This window comes from Gekko japonicus, unplaced genomic scaffold (assembly GCF_001447785.1).
Source record: "Gekko japonicus isolate JY-2015 unplaced genomic scaffold, Gekko_japonicus_V1.1 scaffold1064, whole genome shotgun sequence".
In the NCBI taxonomy this organism is placed as follows: domain Eukaryota; kingdom Metazoa; phylum Chordata; class Lepidosauria; order Squamata; family Gekkonidae; genus Gekko; species Gekko japonicus.
Window position 1 is genome coordinate 180,460 of NW_015176004.1, and position 14,922 is coordinate 195,381.

A 14,922-nucleotide genomic window follows, 5' to 3' on the forward strand; every position below is an offset into this window, starting at 1 on the left:
GCGACGGGTGGACGCCGGCGGCGGAAGAGAAAACTGGCGCCCGTAATAAAGTTGGCGCCCAAGGGCAAAATCCCCACGATTTCGTGCCCCTGACGCATAATGGCGGCTTCCGCGCCCTTTCCCTCCCTGCGTCGCTTCACGGTGACGCCATTTCGAAGCGTCGCAGATATAGGTCTCTAGCGGGCGCCTCCGGTTTCTATGGTAACCGGGCCTTCTCCGCGGACAGCTCTCCTCAGGCGCCGTTGATCGGGATGTTCGGGGACTCGGCAGTGAGTGGGGCTGATGTAGAGTCGGTGTGGCGGAAAGGCTGGGGGGCCCGCTGCGAGGAGGTGAGAGGACTTTTCTCCAGGGGGAGGGAGGCTGGTCAGGCTGCATTTGCGGCGGTTAACCTGATAGCGAACGATGGAACCTCCATGTGCCGAGGCAGTCTACCTCTGGGTGGCAGTTGCTGGGGAGGAGAGAGGTTAGGAAAAGGCTTTTGTGGCTTTTGTAGCTTGTGGGTTACCAGGAGCATCTGGGTGGCCCCTGTTGCTATCAGGATGCTTTGGCTTAGATGGACTTTTGTTCTGACGGCGCAAAGTAGTTCTGATGTTTATTGATTTGTTGCATTTCTCCCCCTGCTTCCCCCCCCCCTCCCAGCCATATTGACTGCCAAAGTTACTAACAATTTAAATGTCCCTGTAAAAGGTTAGGTACATTTGAGTGACAAAAAAACTAGCAAAACAACTGTGTGCTATATTTCCCGCAACATATTCATAAAGGAGAGTTCATTAAAGTATAATATATCTATTATATGCAGTCAATATGCCCATACAATCCATCATAGGAAAATACAGAGGCCAAAGAGTAATAAATATATAAATAAATAAATACACAGAATTATATGTAGAAAGTCTAACACTTTCCCCAGGTAACTTTTCAGTGTTTCAGACCTCTTGGTCCTTCCTCAGGAACAAAGAACCACTGCTGAGAATCCCGTTTCAGTTCCTTACAAGGGCCCCGTTCACACGGAGCATTTGCCGCGCTAAAGATACGGATGATAGGTGGATTTTCTGGGCGCGATCACACCGCAACATCTGGGAAGCGTAGTGCACCCGTGGCTAACCCGTGGCTTCTTGCCAAAGATACAGAGTAAAAAACTAGTACGTACGATGTGCTAGTTTCTGGAAAACGCGGGGCAAGGGCGGGCGTCTGATTGCCTTTCTGCTGGAATCCTGTGGCATCCGGCGCCCGCCCATGTCCTGTTGCAAACCGGATGTTGTTGTTTTTTTAAGTCTCCACAGGATGCGCACAAACGCCCACCGGCACATGCGCAAACTGTGGTGAGGGAAAAAAATTCCCGTTTGCCACGGAAGCGGCGCCTAGCGATTGCCGGTGTGAACACGCCGCACCGCTTCTTTGCTGCGCTGCAGGGTAGCCGTGTGATTGGCACCTAACGGCATGCCCACGGGACCTCCACGGGGCATGTGATCGGGCTGCCGCACGTTACTTTGCTCCGGGGCAAACAGCCACGCTTCCCCCCCGCATTTTCCGGCCCGTGTGATCGGGACCAAGGTAATGCTTTTCTATTATTTCAGTGTTGGGCAAGGTCTCCCTAGCTCTAACCAGCACCCTTATAGGTTACTACAATGTTTACAGGACCAAAACAATTTGTTTTGCTAGTTTTTTGTCACTTTGTATTGTGTGCTGTAGCTTTGTTGTTGTAGGTAAATTCGAGGTCAATGCCTTAATAATGATAGAAAAGCAAAAATCCAGAAGCACCAACAAAATATGTGGCAGGGTAGGAGCTTTTGTGAGTCTCTGCTCACTTCTTCAGATCCCCTGTCCCAAATTTTGTGAGTCTTTAAGGTGCTACTGGACTCTTGCTCTTTTCTACTGCTACAGACTAACACTTCTTAATCTTAATAATGATAACTGTGAATGGAACTTCCTTGTGCAGAGGCAATCTGCCTCTGAATACCATGTTCTTCTGGGTCAGGGAAGGTGAACGCAATAGTGGAAAGTTGTTGCCTGCATGCAGCTTTCTGGATGCATTTGTTTGCCTGGTGGTGGACTCTGTGGGACTTTTTGTCTGATCTTCTTAGGTACCCTTGAAGGGGTCCTTAGTTCTGCCTGTTTTCCACGACACGACTTAAACTCTGGGGCACCCAAAGTAATGCAAGTTGAGAATACCTTTGAAAGCATGCAGTGTGCCAGAGAAAATGAAGGTAGTTATTGGGAGAAGGGGAGAGAAGAGTGGTCCGTGGGTCCCGTGTAAAAGTGCCTTTCATTCCTGAAGAGCCACAACCAAGCTCTTGTTTCCACAACACATAGGCATGGGAGTGAGACTGAGGACTTATTTATATATAAAGGACTGGTTGGCCCTCCATTATGTGTTTGGGCTTCCCCCGTTAGCAGAACTGTGGTGTGAAAGTATTTGGGGTTTTAAAGTGAGACACAGAAGCTGTTTGGACAAAGGGCATTTCTCAGGGATTCGTTCATTCTTAGGGGACTGTGGTGGGTGGAAAGTGCCATCAAGTTGCAGCCGGCTAGCCCATGTTTTTCTTGTATCCCGTTATTTATTCCTTAACTTGTGTGATCTCTCTAGAGATGGATCAGAGGAGGGCTCTTTTTGTAGCAGGAACTCCTTTGCATATTACGCGACACACGCCTAATGTAGCCAATCCCCCAACAGCTTACAGAGCTCTTCTTGCAGGGGCTACTGTAAGCTCTTGGAGGATTGGCTACATTAGGGGTGTGTCGCCTAATATGCAAAGGAGTTCCTGCTACAAAAACAGTGGGCGGCGGGCGGCGGAGGACCACTAACTACAGAGAACCAGGAGACGACTGGAGAAGCAGTTTTGGTTAAAATAATTTTAACCAAATTATACTGGTACTACCAAAATTCAAGAGAAGGTATCAGGAAAAAAGAGAGAGAGAGACGGTATCAGGATTCTAAATTATATGCTAGGACAATGATTTTTCTTTTGCCATGTGGATTTTAGGATATACTGAGATCTGCTGAGCAAGCCTCTGCTGGGCTGGAAATAGTGGACATTTTTGTTTTGCCAAAACTGTTACCTGGGAAAGGAGCAGTCCTGTGAACTTTGGAAGGCTGTGTACTCCTGTATATAGCAAGGCCCTGTTCAGCAGCTAGTTATTCTGGATAGCCACACTTGAGAAGCAAGCAAAGGGGTGAAGGATCACCATTTAACTGTCTAGGCCACTGTTTCCCAAAGTGGGCAATACCGCCCCCTGGGGGGTGCTGGATTGATCCAGGTAGGCAGTAGGAGCATTGGGTGCAAATTTGTCACTGCATCTTTGTGTCCACTTCTTGAAGGTAGATTTCCAGGGGGGGCTCTGAGTATTTTCTTTCTTTCTGAAAAGGGGGCAGCAGGCCAAATAAGTTTGGGAACCTCTGCTCTAGTCTGTGAAAGTTCTCCCAGCACAGTCTTGTGCCATGCATGCTATTCCGCCTCCACCTTTTTGGCTTCTAAGCTGGCGAGTGTAAAACCAAGGGGCACCCTTTCAGAATTCCATCTTTGGCCCGGGGTGTCCAGTTGCTGACCACTACATTTCTGTTGCAGTCTTTGGTGAAAGAGGATGTGAGCGTTTGAGGTGCACGGAAGTTATTGACCTTGTGGGCTATATGGTTGGGGATGGGGAGGAAGGGTTTACCAGGAATCTGATGTTCAGTTGCTGGGGTGTGTGTGTGTAATAATAACCATGAGTATTTGTGTAGTGGTGGTGGAGGACAGTGTTGTAAAGTTGCAGCCGACGTACAGTGTGGGGTTTCCAAGGCAAGAGATGTTCAGAGGTGTTTTGCCATTGCCTGCCTCTGCGTAGCAACCCTGGACTTCCTTGGCGGTCTCCCATCCAAATACTGACTAGGACCAGCCCTGCTTCGCTTCCGAGCTCTGATGAAATCGAGCTAGCCTGGGCCACCCAGGCCAGGGTGTTTGTATAGTACATTCTTCCAATGCACCAAACCTTTAATATTAATTCTCTCAGTAATGTTCCTTTCCTTACAGCAAACCCTGTAAGGGAACACATGTTTTATTATAAGTGAGAATAATAACTTTTGAGTAACGTTACATATGGGAGGCTGAGAGGCAGTGGCTTGTTTGGTTGCCTGATGGCTTCGCGACAGAGCTGAAATTTTAAAAAATCAAATAAATAAATAATAATAATAAATAAACAGGGGAATCCCACCTCATGAACATAAGAACATAAGAGACGCCAATGTTGGATCAGGCCAAAGGCCCATCCAGTCCAACACTGTGTCACACAGTGGCAAGAAATACCAGTGCCATCAGGAGGTCCAGCAGTGGGGCCAGGACATTAGAAGCCCTCCCACTGTTGACCCCCCCAAGCACCAAGAAGACAGAGCATCACTTTCCCCAGAGCCCCTATCTATACCTTGTGGCTAATAGCCACTGATGGACCTCTGCTCCCTATGCCTATCTAATTCCCTTTTGAAGCCGGCCATGCTTGTAGCCGCCACCACTTCCTGTGGCAGTGAATTCCAAGTGTTAATCACTCTTTGGGTGAAGAAGTACTTCCTTTTATCCATTCTAACCCGACCGCTCTGCAGTTTCATGGAGTGCCCATGAGTTCTTGTATTGTGAGAAAGGGAGAAAAGTACCTCTTTCTCTACCTGCTCTTTCCCATGCATAATCTTAGTAGCTGTACTGCATTTGTTCGTATACTAAAGTGTGTAGATTAGATGGCTTTGTGGAAATCAAAACCTTTAGTGCAGGATAGAGGAAATTATTATAATTATTATCATTTGCTTTAAAATACTTGCCATTCACCTAACTCAACCACCACTAGGGTTACCAGCAATGCTCCCTCTAAGCTGCGGAGTCTTGTGAGCAAAAATTCTACTTTGTGAGCAACTGACATTAAAGTTGTGAGTGAGCGATTTGGCTGCTGCATAAATGAGTTTGCTCTGGAGCCCTCCTTCCTGAGCGAAGACAAAGATGTGTGAGTCAGAGGCTAAAAAACGGTGAGGTGGCTCACACTAACTCAGCTTAGAGGGAACACTGGTTACCAGATGTCCTCTTTTTAGAGGACATGCCCTCTTTTTGGGGTGGCCCATCCTCTTTTGGGCTCTTAAAAAAAATAACCTGATGAAAGGGTCCTCTTTTTGGGTTGGAAGATTAGGAATATTCCTAATTAGTGGCAATTATCACATCTTAAATAGTAGGGGTATTTAAAATGAGATTTGTCATAGTGATCACTTGTTTGAAGAAGTTGGTCAGGAAATATGCCCTCTTTTTTTCACTTTTCAAACTGTGGTAACCCTGATTGCTTATAAAATCAAACCTGGCGTGTTTAGTTCTGTGACTTTGCTGTACATCCCTTTGACCACCAGGTGCCGACAGAGACCCAGTTATCTCTCCCTTTGCCTTACAGCTGGATGCTGCTTTAGAGTTATCTTTTGTTGCAAGGCTCGAGATCTTTGGATTAGGATCCGAATCTCCGCAAAGTCCAACAAGCGGACCAAAGCAGAGCTTTCCAAAGAAGCTTGTGTCTGGTGCAAGATTTGCTTCCACCATCAGTTTGCTTCTCTTCTAACTTCAGGGCACCGTAAGCTGCAGATATTCCAGTGTGGATGTTATCGTGAGCAAATTCAGTCAGTGCTAAAGCCTTAGATCCCTGGCCGATAATGCGTGCACAATTAACTGGTCATCAACATTTGGTTTACATTAGAGATTTTCTCCCTTTCGCTGTTCTTTGAGTCTCTTTTCAGTGCAGGAAGTTGATAGGGCAGTAGGAAGCAGGTGGCAACAAAGCGTAATGGTCAATGCCAAATTAGTTCCTTGATGTGGGTGTGGGGGTGTCTCGGTACTTAATTGCAGGGTCTCTGTTTGTTTATTTTTTGCCATCGAGTTGCAGCTGATTTCTGGGAACCCTGTAGGGTTAAGGCAAGAGACATTCAGAGGTGGTTTCCCATTGCCTGCCTCTGCGTAGCAACCCAGGACTTCCTTGGTGGTCTCCCATCCAAAGTACTAACCAGGGCTGCCCTTGCTTAGCTTCCGAGATCTTTCTTTTAAAAAAATAATTTTTTATTGAGAATATTGTACCATAGCTATGAAGGATAGTATAAGAATAATATCAAACACAGTTAAATAGAAATATTAACAAGACATACTAATATAATGTGTAGTACAAGGTGTAAGATAATGAAAGCCAAATACATTAAACAGTCACTATCCAATAAGAAATTTTGCAAGCTTGACATATCATAAGAATGAAACAATTTACGTCTAAAGAGTAAGAGGGTTAATAACAGATTACTGTATTTTTATTTTTTTATTTATATGCCAATAAAAGGCTTTGGATGGATGGTTAATAACCCAACCGTGAGTAACCTTCGGAATACTGAAAACAAATAAGCAAAAACAAACATCGTAATTCCAATCTGATAGGAAGCAAATCGACAGAGCATTATGAAGCTACAAATACAAAGCTAGCTAACACTCAAGACAGAGGTTGTTATACTGGCCAACATGTAGTGTAAAGAGGGGCCTAAAGGAACAAAAGTAGACTAATAATGACCCGAATAAATAATAAATAATTAACTGAACTAACAAGTTATACTCAATGTAATAATTCAGGGCTCTTTTTGTAGCAGGAACCCCTTTGCATATTAGGTGACACTGTAAGAAGAGCTCTGTAAGCTCTTGGAGGATTGGCTACATTAGGGGTGTGTGGCCTAATATGCAAAGGAGTTCCTGCTACAAAAAGAGCCCTGATGGCAGACAACAAAGTAAGCTCAATTGTCTTACATTCAGTTTTGTAGTTGAGACCATTCTGTGGATATGAATTGATTCTGTGTTAGGAAAATCAATATTGGAGACCATTTTGTGTTAAAAGACAATTGTTTGGGATTGGGCACATATGAATTTAGTTTGTCAGTAACATAATCCATAAAATAAAGGTCCCATAGTTTGTGAAACCAGAGTCTTACAGTTGGCGATTTATTTTCTTTCCACAAGGAAGCAATTGCTGATATGGCAGCAAACAGCATCATGTCTATCGTGGCCTTACAGTGATGGGTACCTATATTGTCAGGCCAGTGATCTAAAAAAAGTATTTCTGGTTTAAGGGGGATATTTACTTTAGCAATTGATTCAATATGGGATAGAACTTCTCTCCAGAAACCTTTAATTTTGTCACAACTTCACCAGCAATGAGCAAAAGTGCCCAATTGGGGACAACCTTTCCAACAGTATGGAGATTGTGAAGCAGATGTAAAAGAGAGTTTGTGTGGGGTGATGTACCAACGTGAGATGTTTTGCCAAAGCAGATGTGAAGATCTTTAGGTCCTGATTTAAAAGGGATATGGGTCTGTAGGATGCTGGAGATAAAGGGTCTTTATCCTTATTTGGTATCACAACGATTGAGGCCTGAATCCATGAAGGGGGTACGTTTCCAGTGTCTAAGATGTGATTACATGTGGAAGTCAAAGGGCCTACTAAGGAGGGAGCAAAACATTTATAAAATTCAGAGGGAAAGCCATCCAGACCAGGTATTTTATTACTTTTTTTTTTTAAATTCCAGTCTTTATTAAACACAAACACAAACAACCCCTCACCCAAAAAATACAACAGACAACATATAGTACCCCACATAAAAGCGGATCCTTCCTTTGTACAGTCTAAAGTATAACTATACAATTATTTACCAAGGTTAATTAAGTTAAGTGTTCAATTCGATCCATTTATAAACATTTGACCATTTTTTTGGAAAAGCTGAGTTCATGTTTCCGTGGATTTTATGTGTTAAATGATCCATTTCGATCAATCGCTTTCTTAACAAAGTCCCATCTATCTGGCAACTTTTCACTTTTCCAATACTTAGCTAATGTTATTCTTGCTGCTGCAAGCAAATGAGTCATCACATATTTTTCCCCCTTTTCCCAACTTTCGGGTAATATACTTAGCAAAAAGATTTCAGGATCTAGCGGTAATTGTAACTTCGTTGACTGAGTTAATATCATGTGGACCTCCTTCCAATATCTATTTACCTCCTTGCATGTCCACCAAGCATGGTAAAACGAACCTACTTGTGATTTACATTTCCAACATAGATTACTTATCCCTGGATAAAAACGTGCTAACCTATCTGGCGTTAGATGCCAGCGGTGTCCCATCTTGAAAACGTCCTCTTTCAATGGTACAGCTTTGAGCCATCTTACATTTTGCCATATCCTCTCCCATTTGTTTGCATCAATATTCTTTCCTATGTTTTTGGCCCAGGCCGTCATTGCCGTCTTATTACTTTCCCCTTTCATCTTGTCATCTAATAGCAAAGCATATATCTTCCGTATCAGTTTAGAATCTGGGCCTAATACTATTTTATGGTATTTTATTACTTTTGAGTGATTTGATAGTGATCAGAATTTCCTGTTCCGAGAATGGCTTTTCTAACATAGAACTATGTGTTTCTTGTAAGGTAACCTAGGCATGATAGTTATGCAAAAAAGGATGTAACAACATTGACTTATCAGCTGTTGAAGAGTATAAGGTTTGGTAGTAATCTTCAAAGGCTTTTGCAAGATAGATTCCGCTTTAGTTAGGACGTCTCCATGAATATACTTTTTTTTAAATAATAATTTTTATTATTTTTAACAGACATCCAAACAAACAAAACATACATGAGAGTATTAACAACATCTTCGTTTCTCTTAAAACACCTCGTACATATGTATCTAATTATCAAATTTCCACCTCCCAAAATTTTTGCAAGCCTATATTTAATAAGCTAATATTTTATCTAACTCGTTCCATCATTATGGCTCTTAAAAATGCACAGATGCACAGATCTAGAATTTTGCAAGTCTATTAATTAACAAAACATATTTCCTTCTATTACTATATTGTCTGAGCATTCTATAATAATCTTCTAAAAATATATTTAACTATTAACTAAATTTATACGATTCCCCAGCTTCATAGTCACATACTTTCTTTTTCTATATATTCTAAATTCTACAACATAACTATCACATTACATTCTTTAAGATTTTAATAATACTCTGTCTTTTCAAAGAGTTTTCTAAACCTACATATATTACCTATATATTCTTCCCCAGTTCTACGGCCTCCTGGGATCCTTAAACCAATCTTATTTATATATTTAATTAACACTTTTCAATATACTTCTCTGACCTACAGATTCATACTTGTTCTATAATACCATCTATTCTATAACTTTTTGAATTACTACAATTAGTATAAAGCAAAACATTCAATGAGATTCAGTGATTACTTAGTTACATATGTCTAAAGATTCCCTAGCCTGAACAGAAATCTTATTTAAGGATTAATATAAAACAAAAAGTTCAATGGTAGTCAATGTTACTCAGTTATATGTGGCTACAAATTCCCTAGCCCATCTTATTCAGTTACATATAAACAAAAATCCCCTATCCAGTCTTATTCATAAAGCTTAATTTTTTTCTTCTTTTTGTAACTTCTCATCTTCAGTAAGGTCATAATTCTATGCCTCTTCCACTTAAAGGTAGAAAAGATTTCTTTTAAGCATCGCCAACTATAGTAAATGTTTAATGTAGTTAAGGATTCCATAAATTCTGTTTCATCTTCTCTCTGGGATGTTTTCTCTTTCGTAACTATTCCAAATTTTAGCAAACTTTTAGTAGATCTGTTATATTCCTTGTAGGTTAAATCAGCTTGAATATAGTGTTGTTTTAGGTCTTGGCCAGTTTGGTATTTAAATTCCATTTCTCTGTGGATTAAGTCATCTTGATAGAAGTGTTGTTCTTCCTCTTAGACTAATTTTTGCTGAGATGCCTTTATATTACATGTAGCTTGACTTGGTATGATTTCTTTTTTATCCAGTGTTGTCTTTAAAGCCTGGAAATTTTGAAGCCATGGGGAAAAGAAATTTTGGGGAAGACTGAGATATATGCAATACTTACTTTCCTATTAAATATAAACTTCTTTTACTTATTTAAGAACACAAAATACATCAGTTGTAACTTAGTTAGCATATATAATTGTATGACTTGGCATATTCATGGAATTTAAAATTGTAAATGTGTTTGTTTTCTACAAGAAAAATGGCAAGTATGCCCAGTACCTGAGAAGTAGCTGTGTGCTATTGTGCTATTGTGCTGTCATAGTGTATGTATCTTTAATTTTTGCTGTCTGAGAGGCAGGGGAAACAAGCAGAAGAGAGTGTATTATTTGAACAGAAACTCACTAGTAGGTATGACTACCAGGATGTTTGAAATTTAAGCTGAACATGGAAAATATTGAACCCTTTAATCATGTATTATTTTTAAACTCATTAGCATATATATTAATTGTTACCAAAGATATTTACATTTATGCCCCTCCAAAATCTTGAAAATGTCATATAAGCCCACAGTATAAATGGATTTTTTTTGGTAGTTCCAGAAATCTCCGAATTGGAAATTTCCACTGGAAAAATTAAGAGCGTCCTCAGACTTTTTCATGCTGTGCATCTGGAAAATATAAGATGCTTTGTAAGATAAGGAAGAGAAAATGTTTCATAAGAGGTTTTTCATTGCTTCCCCAAACTTTCCAATTGTTTGACTGGAAATTTTCCACTGGAAAAAATGTAAAAAGTCCCCAGACTTTTTCGTGCTATACATTTGGAGTGTGAAAACCCTTGCTTTAAGAATGGACTCATTCTAAAAGAAAAAAAATATTTCAAAAGAGTCTTTTTTCCCATCACTCCCTGAAATTTTCTGATTTTTCTGTTGGAAAAATGGAAACTGTGTCCTCAGAAGAAAATGGGGGGGATTTTTTGTGTGTGTAGCTCTGCTCTTAACATCTCTCGTCAGAAGTCCTTTGATCACTTGAAAGAGTTATGCAGATGCCGAAAATTACTATTGTGGAATAGGCACTAAGAAAGCCGTAATGGACCTGGGACAAGAGATGAGGTCTGAACGAGAGAGAAAGTTCCCTGGGGTGGAGTTTTCCCCTGTTTTGACTGTGCAGTTCTAACGCTTCCTTTCACAGAAGAGCACCCAGACCGGGGTGATCTCCACGACAGAAGCCGTGACCCAGTCCTGCTGCTTCCAAGAGGCTGGCGTGCAGACAGATGTGGGTGGAGAGAACCTCCGAGCCGCAGGGCTTCCGCCAGCCCCGCCCGTGGATTACGCCGGTCTGCTCTCCTTCCTGCAGAACGTGGAAGAGACAGTCATCAGGGAGCTCAATAAGAACTGGAGAAGCCACGCCTTCGATGGCTTTGAAGTGAATTGGCTGGACCAGAACGAAACGGTAAAGCCCCGCTGATGCTGGGGGCGATGCTGAGGTCAGAGGTTGTTGTCCCCTCACTCCGTCTTCCTGGCGCAATTGACTTTTCAATAGAAAAAATGCTTTGGCACACACCCTGCTCCCCTTCCCCTCGGAGCTCCCTCTGCAAGGGAGGGCAGGACGTGGCGAGGCTAAATCCTCTTCTGGCTGGACCCCAAGCAGGGCCAGATCCTTTCCCCCCTTCTGGCTGCTCTTGTGTGGAAAGACAGGATGGGCAAAAGGAAACAGGACTGATGTCAGAACTCCTGTGGGAGGGCTTGTTCTGGCTGCCTTTCATCTGCTCTAAGCTGATGGCAAAGGGCAGGTGGGAAATTGTGGCGTAGTAGTTAACAAGTGTGCGACTAAACACTGGGTTCAAATTTGTGCTCTGCCAGGAAACGTTTTGCTGACCTTCAGCCAATCACTGTCTCTCTTCACTTTGCCTACCTCACAGGGTTGTTGTGAGAGATAAAATGGGGAAGGGAGAACAGTTTACACAGCCTTGAGCTCCTCGGAGGAAAGGGAAGCTTATACATTGCTGAAGCTGCAGCACTGGGCATGGAAGAGCGCGCAGGGTGGAGTTCTCTCTCGCTACTTCTGATGCTCGGATCAAAACTGAGCCTTCAGCTGCGCCACTGAAGTAGGGGGGAAAGAAAGAAGATAGCTTTAAAAGGGGGGGATTGGACAGATTCAGGGAGGAGAGGTCTATTGGTGGCTACTGGCCATGGTGGGTAAAGGGAACCTCCACCTTCAGAGGCAATAACCCTCTGAATACGAGTGCCGGGAGGCATCGAGGAAGTCCTCGGCCTCTCTTGCCCTGTTTGTTGGTCCGCCAAAGAAACTGGTTGGCCACTGTGTGAGACAAGATGCTGGACTAGATGGACCACGGTTTGGTCCAGCAAGGGCTCTTCTGATGTTATTATTCACCACATCACACACATTTTGCTCCTGTCAGCGTTCAAATTGCTCATGCAATTGTCATATTCTTCCTAGTGCAATTAGTACGTCTTGGGTGCGGTCAGACGGTGTGCCGAAGCGGTTTAAACTGTTCTGGTTCTAATCGGATTATATTTGATCCGGGACAAGTGTGATCACACTTACCTCCCTCACCGTGCAGCATATCGCTCCCGGGTGTCTACACTACCGGTGCGCAGCCGTGCGCATCGGCAGGGTTTTTTTCCACTGCTTGCGCATGCGCATAGACACCCATCCATATAATTGAAATCTTCACGCCAAAACCATGCCCTGAAGTGAACACTTCCCTTTAAACTTTTACAATGAAACTGGCCTCCGTGAAGTCCCGGACTCGTCTAAAGCCTAAAACTAAGCACCGTTTTTTAATTAGTTTTATTAACGCCGGGGCGAAGCTTTGTCCAAGTGCATATCGCCGATGCTAAAATAAAATGGCGGACGAAAAGTGGAAGCCTCGGGCTTCCGAGCAGAAGTGGCTCTACACCGGCGGAGGCGCGAATCACACATCAGGAAAATGCGGCTGGAACCGGAGCACCAGGAAACCACCACTTGGGGACCTGGTAGCAAAACACTCCGGTTTAAAGGGGGGTTTGAGCCGGTTGGCAATGGCTAGGGATGGGAGGCAGATATTGGCTGTGTGATCGCGCGTAAATAGTCCGTTTCTAACCGGCACGTATACCGGCTCAAATGGCCCGTCTGAACGCACCCCTTTATAACTTCTTGGCATGCATACTCACATGATCCCACAGCAATTTATTTTTAATTTGTTTAACTCTTTACAATAAGGTCCTGTCCTACTGATGTGGTTCTTCAGGTGTTTCTCCAGGCTGTTCCGGTCCAGCCACAAGAGAGTTTATCCCAGGTTCAGCCGTACCAGAGACCTCCCGCGAGTCTGTAGTCTTCTGAGACCGCAGTGGGCCCACTACTCCTGTGCTGGAGCCAGGGGCTAGCCCTCTGAGTTCTTTCTTTTTTTTTTTTTTTTTTTTTTAGGAGGGGCTGTGGCTCAGTAGTTTGCATGAGATACTGGTCCCTGGCGGCATCCCTGGTGTCTCCACTGTATGGATTGCAGAAAGTGGGCTCTTTGCCTGCGGGGAGCCACTGGTGGTCAGACTCAAGGGAGGGGCCAGTTCCTGCAGCCTCAGCCTCTTCCTTTGTCTTGCCCGGCCAGCACTGCTTATCCTTTTCCTCGGTCAGAGCCAGCGAGGTGTCGTGGTTAAGAGGGGCGGACTCCAAGCCGGAGGGCCGGGTTTGATCCCCACCTCCTCCTCCACATGAAGCCTGCTGGGTGGACTCGGGCCAGTCACGGTTCTCTCGGAACTCTCTCAGCCCCACCAGCCTCACAAGGTGTCTGTTGCAGGGCGCGGAAGGGGAGGCGATTGAATACCGCTTTGAGACTCCTTAAAAGGTAGAGAAAAGCAGGGTACAAGAATCAACTCCTCTTCTCCTCTTTCCTCTGCAGTTCTGCCTGCCTGCAATCTTGAGCTAGCCTGGCTCAGGACTGCCGTCCCAGCAACTTGCCAGACCCCTCCTGGGAGGGCCGCAGGGGCTTTCTTGCCGCAGACCTGGAGACTCTGTTGTCTAGGGAGCCATTCCCTACAACGGATGCTGTGTCTGGGCTGGGTGACCTCGTCTTTGAAAGTCCAGGGTCCAGAGGTGTGCTCCCTTAGACAATCTTGCTCTTCCTTTTGCAGTCAACACGGCACACGGTTGTGCCTCCAGGCTGCCGTGCAGGGCTCTTTTTGTAACAGGAACTCCTTTGCATATTAGGCCACACCCCCTAATGTAGCCAATCCTCCAAGAGTTTACAGAGCTCTTCTTACAAGAGCTACTGTAAGCTCTTGGAGGATTGGCTACATTAGGGGGTGTGGCCTAATATGCAAAGGAGTTCCTGTTACAAAAAGAGCCCTGCACGGCAGCCTGGAGGCACAACAGTGTGCCGTGTTGACTGCAAAAGGAAGAGCAAGATTGTCTAAGGGAGCACACCTCTGGACCCTGGACTTTCAAAGACGAGGTCACCCAGCCCAGACACAGCATCCGTTGTAGGGAATGGCTCCCTAGACAACAGAGTCTCCAGGTCTGCGGCAAGAAAGCCCCTGCGGCCCTCCCAGGAGGGGTCTGGCAAGTTGCTGGGACGGCAGTCCTGAGCCAGGCTAGCTCAAGATTGCAGGCAGGCAGAACTGCAGAGGAAAGAGGAGAAGAGGAGTTGATTCTTGTACCCTGCTTTTCTCTACCTTTTAAGGAGTCTCAAAGTGGTATTCAATCGCCTCCCCTTCCGCGCCCCGCAACAGACACCTTGTGAGGCTGGTGGGGCTGAGAGAGTTCCGAGAGAACCGTGACTGGCCCGAGGCCACCCAGCAGGCTTCATGTGGAGGAGGAGGTGGGGATCAAACCCGGTCCTCCAGCTTGGAGTCCGCCCCTCTTAACCACGACACCTCGCTGGCTCTGACCGAGGAAAAGGATAAGCAGTGCTGGCCGGGCAAGACAAAGGAAGAGGCTGAGGCTGCAGGAACTGGCCCCTCCCTTGAGTCTGACCACCAGTGGCTCCCCGCAGGCAAAGAGCCCACTTTCTGCAATCCATACAGTGGAGACACCAGGGATGCCGCCAGGGACCAGTATCTCATGCAAACTACTGAGCCACAGCCCCTCCTAAAAAAAAAAAAAAAAAAAAAGAAAGAAC

General features: G+C 44.5%; 1 protein-coding gene across 1 annotated transcript in view; it reads left to right on the plus strand.

The window, feature by feature from the left end:
* The first annotated feature begins 246 nt into the window (after positions 1 to 246).
* WDR34 (WD repeat domain 34) overlaps positions 247 to 14,922 on the plus strand; it is a 29,310-nt gene continuing 14,634 nt past the window's right edge. The window contains exons 1-2 of the mRNA XM_015426464.1: positions 247 to 329; positions 10,998 to 11,258. Of these exons, the coding sequence (XP_015281950.1) occupies positions 252 to 329; positions 10,998 to 11,258 (339 nt within the window). The 5' untranslated portion in view covers positions 247 to 251. The remainder of the gene's footprint in view (positions 330 to 10,997; positions 11,259 to 14,922) is intronic.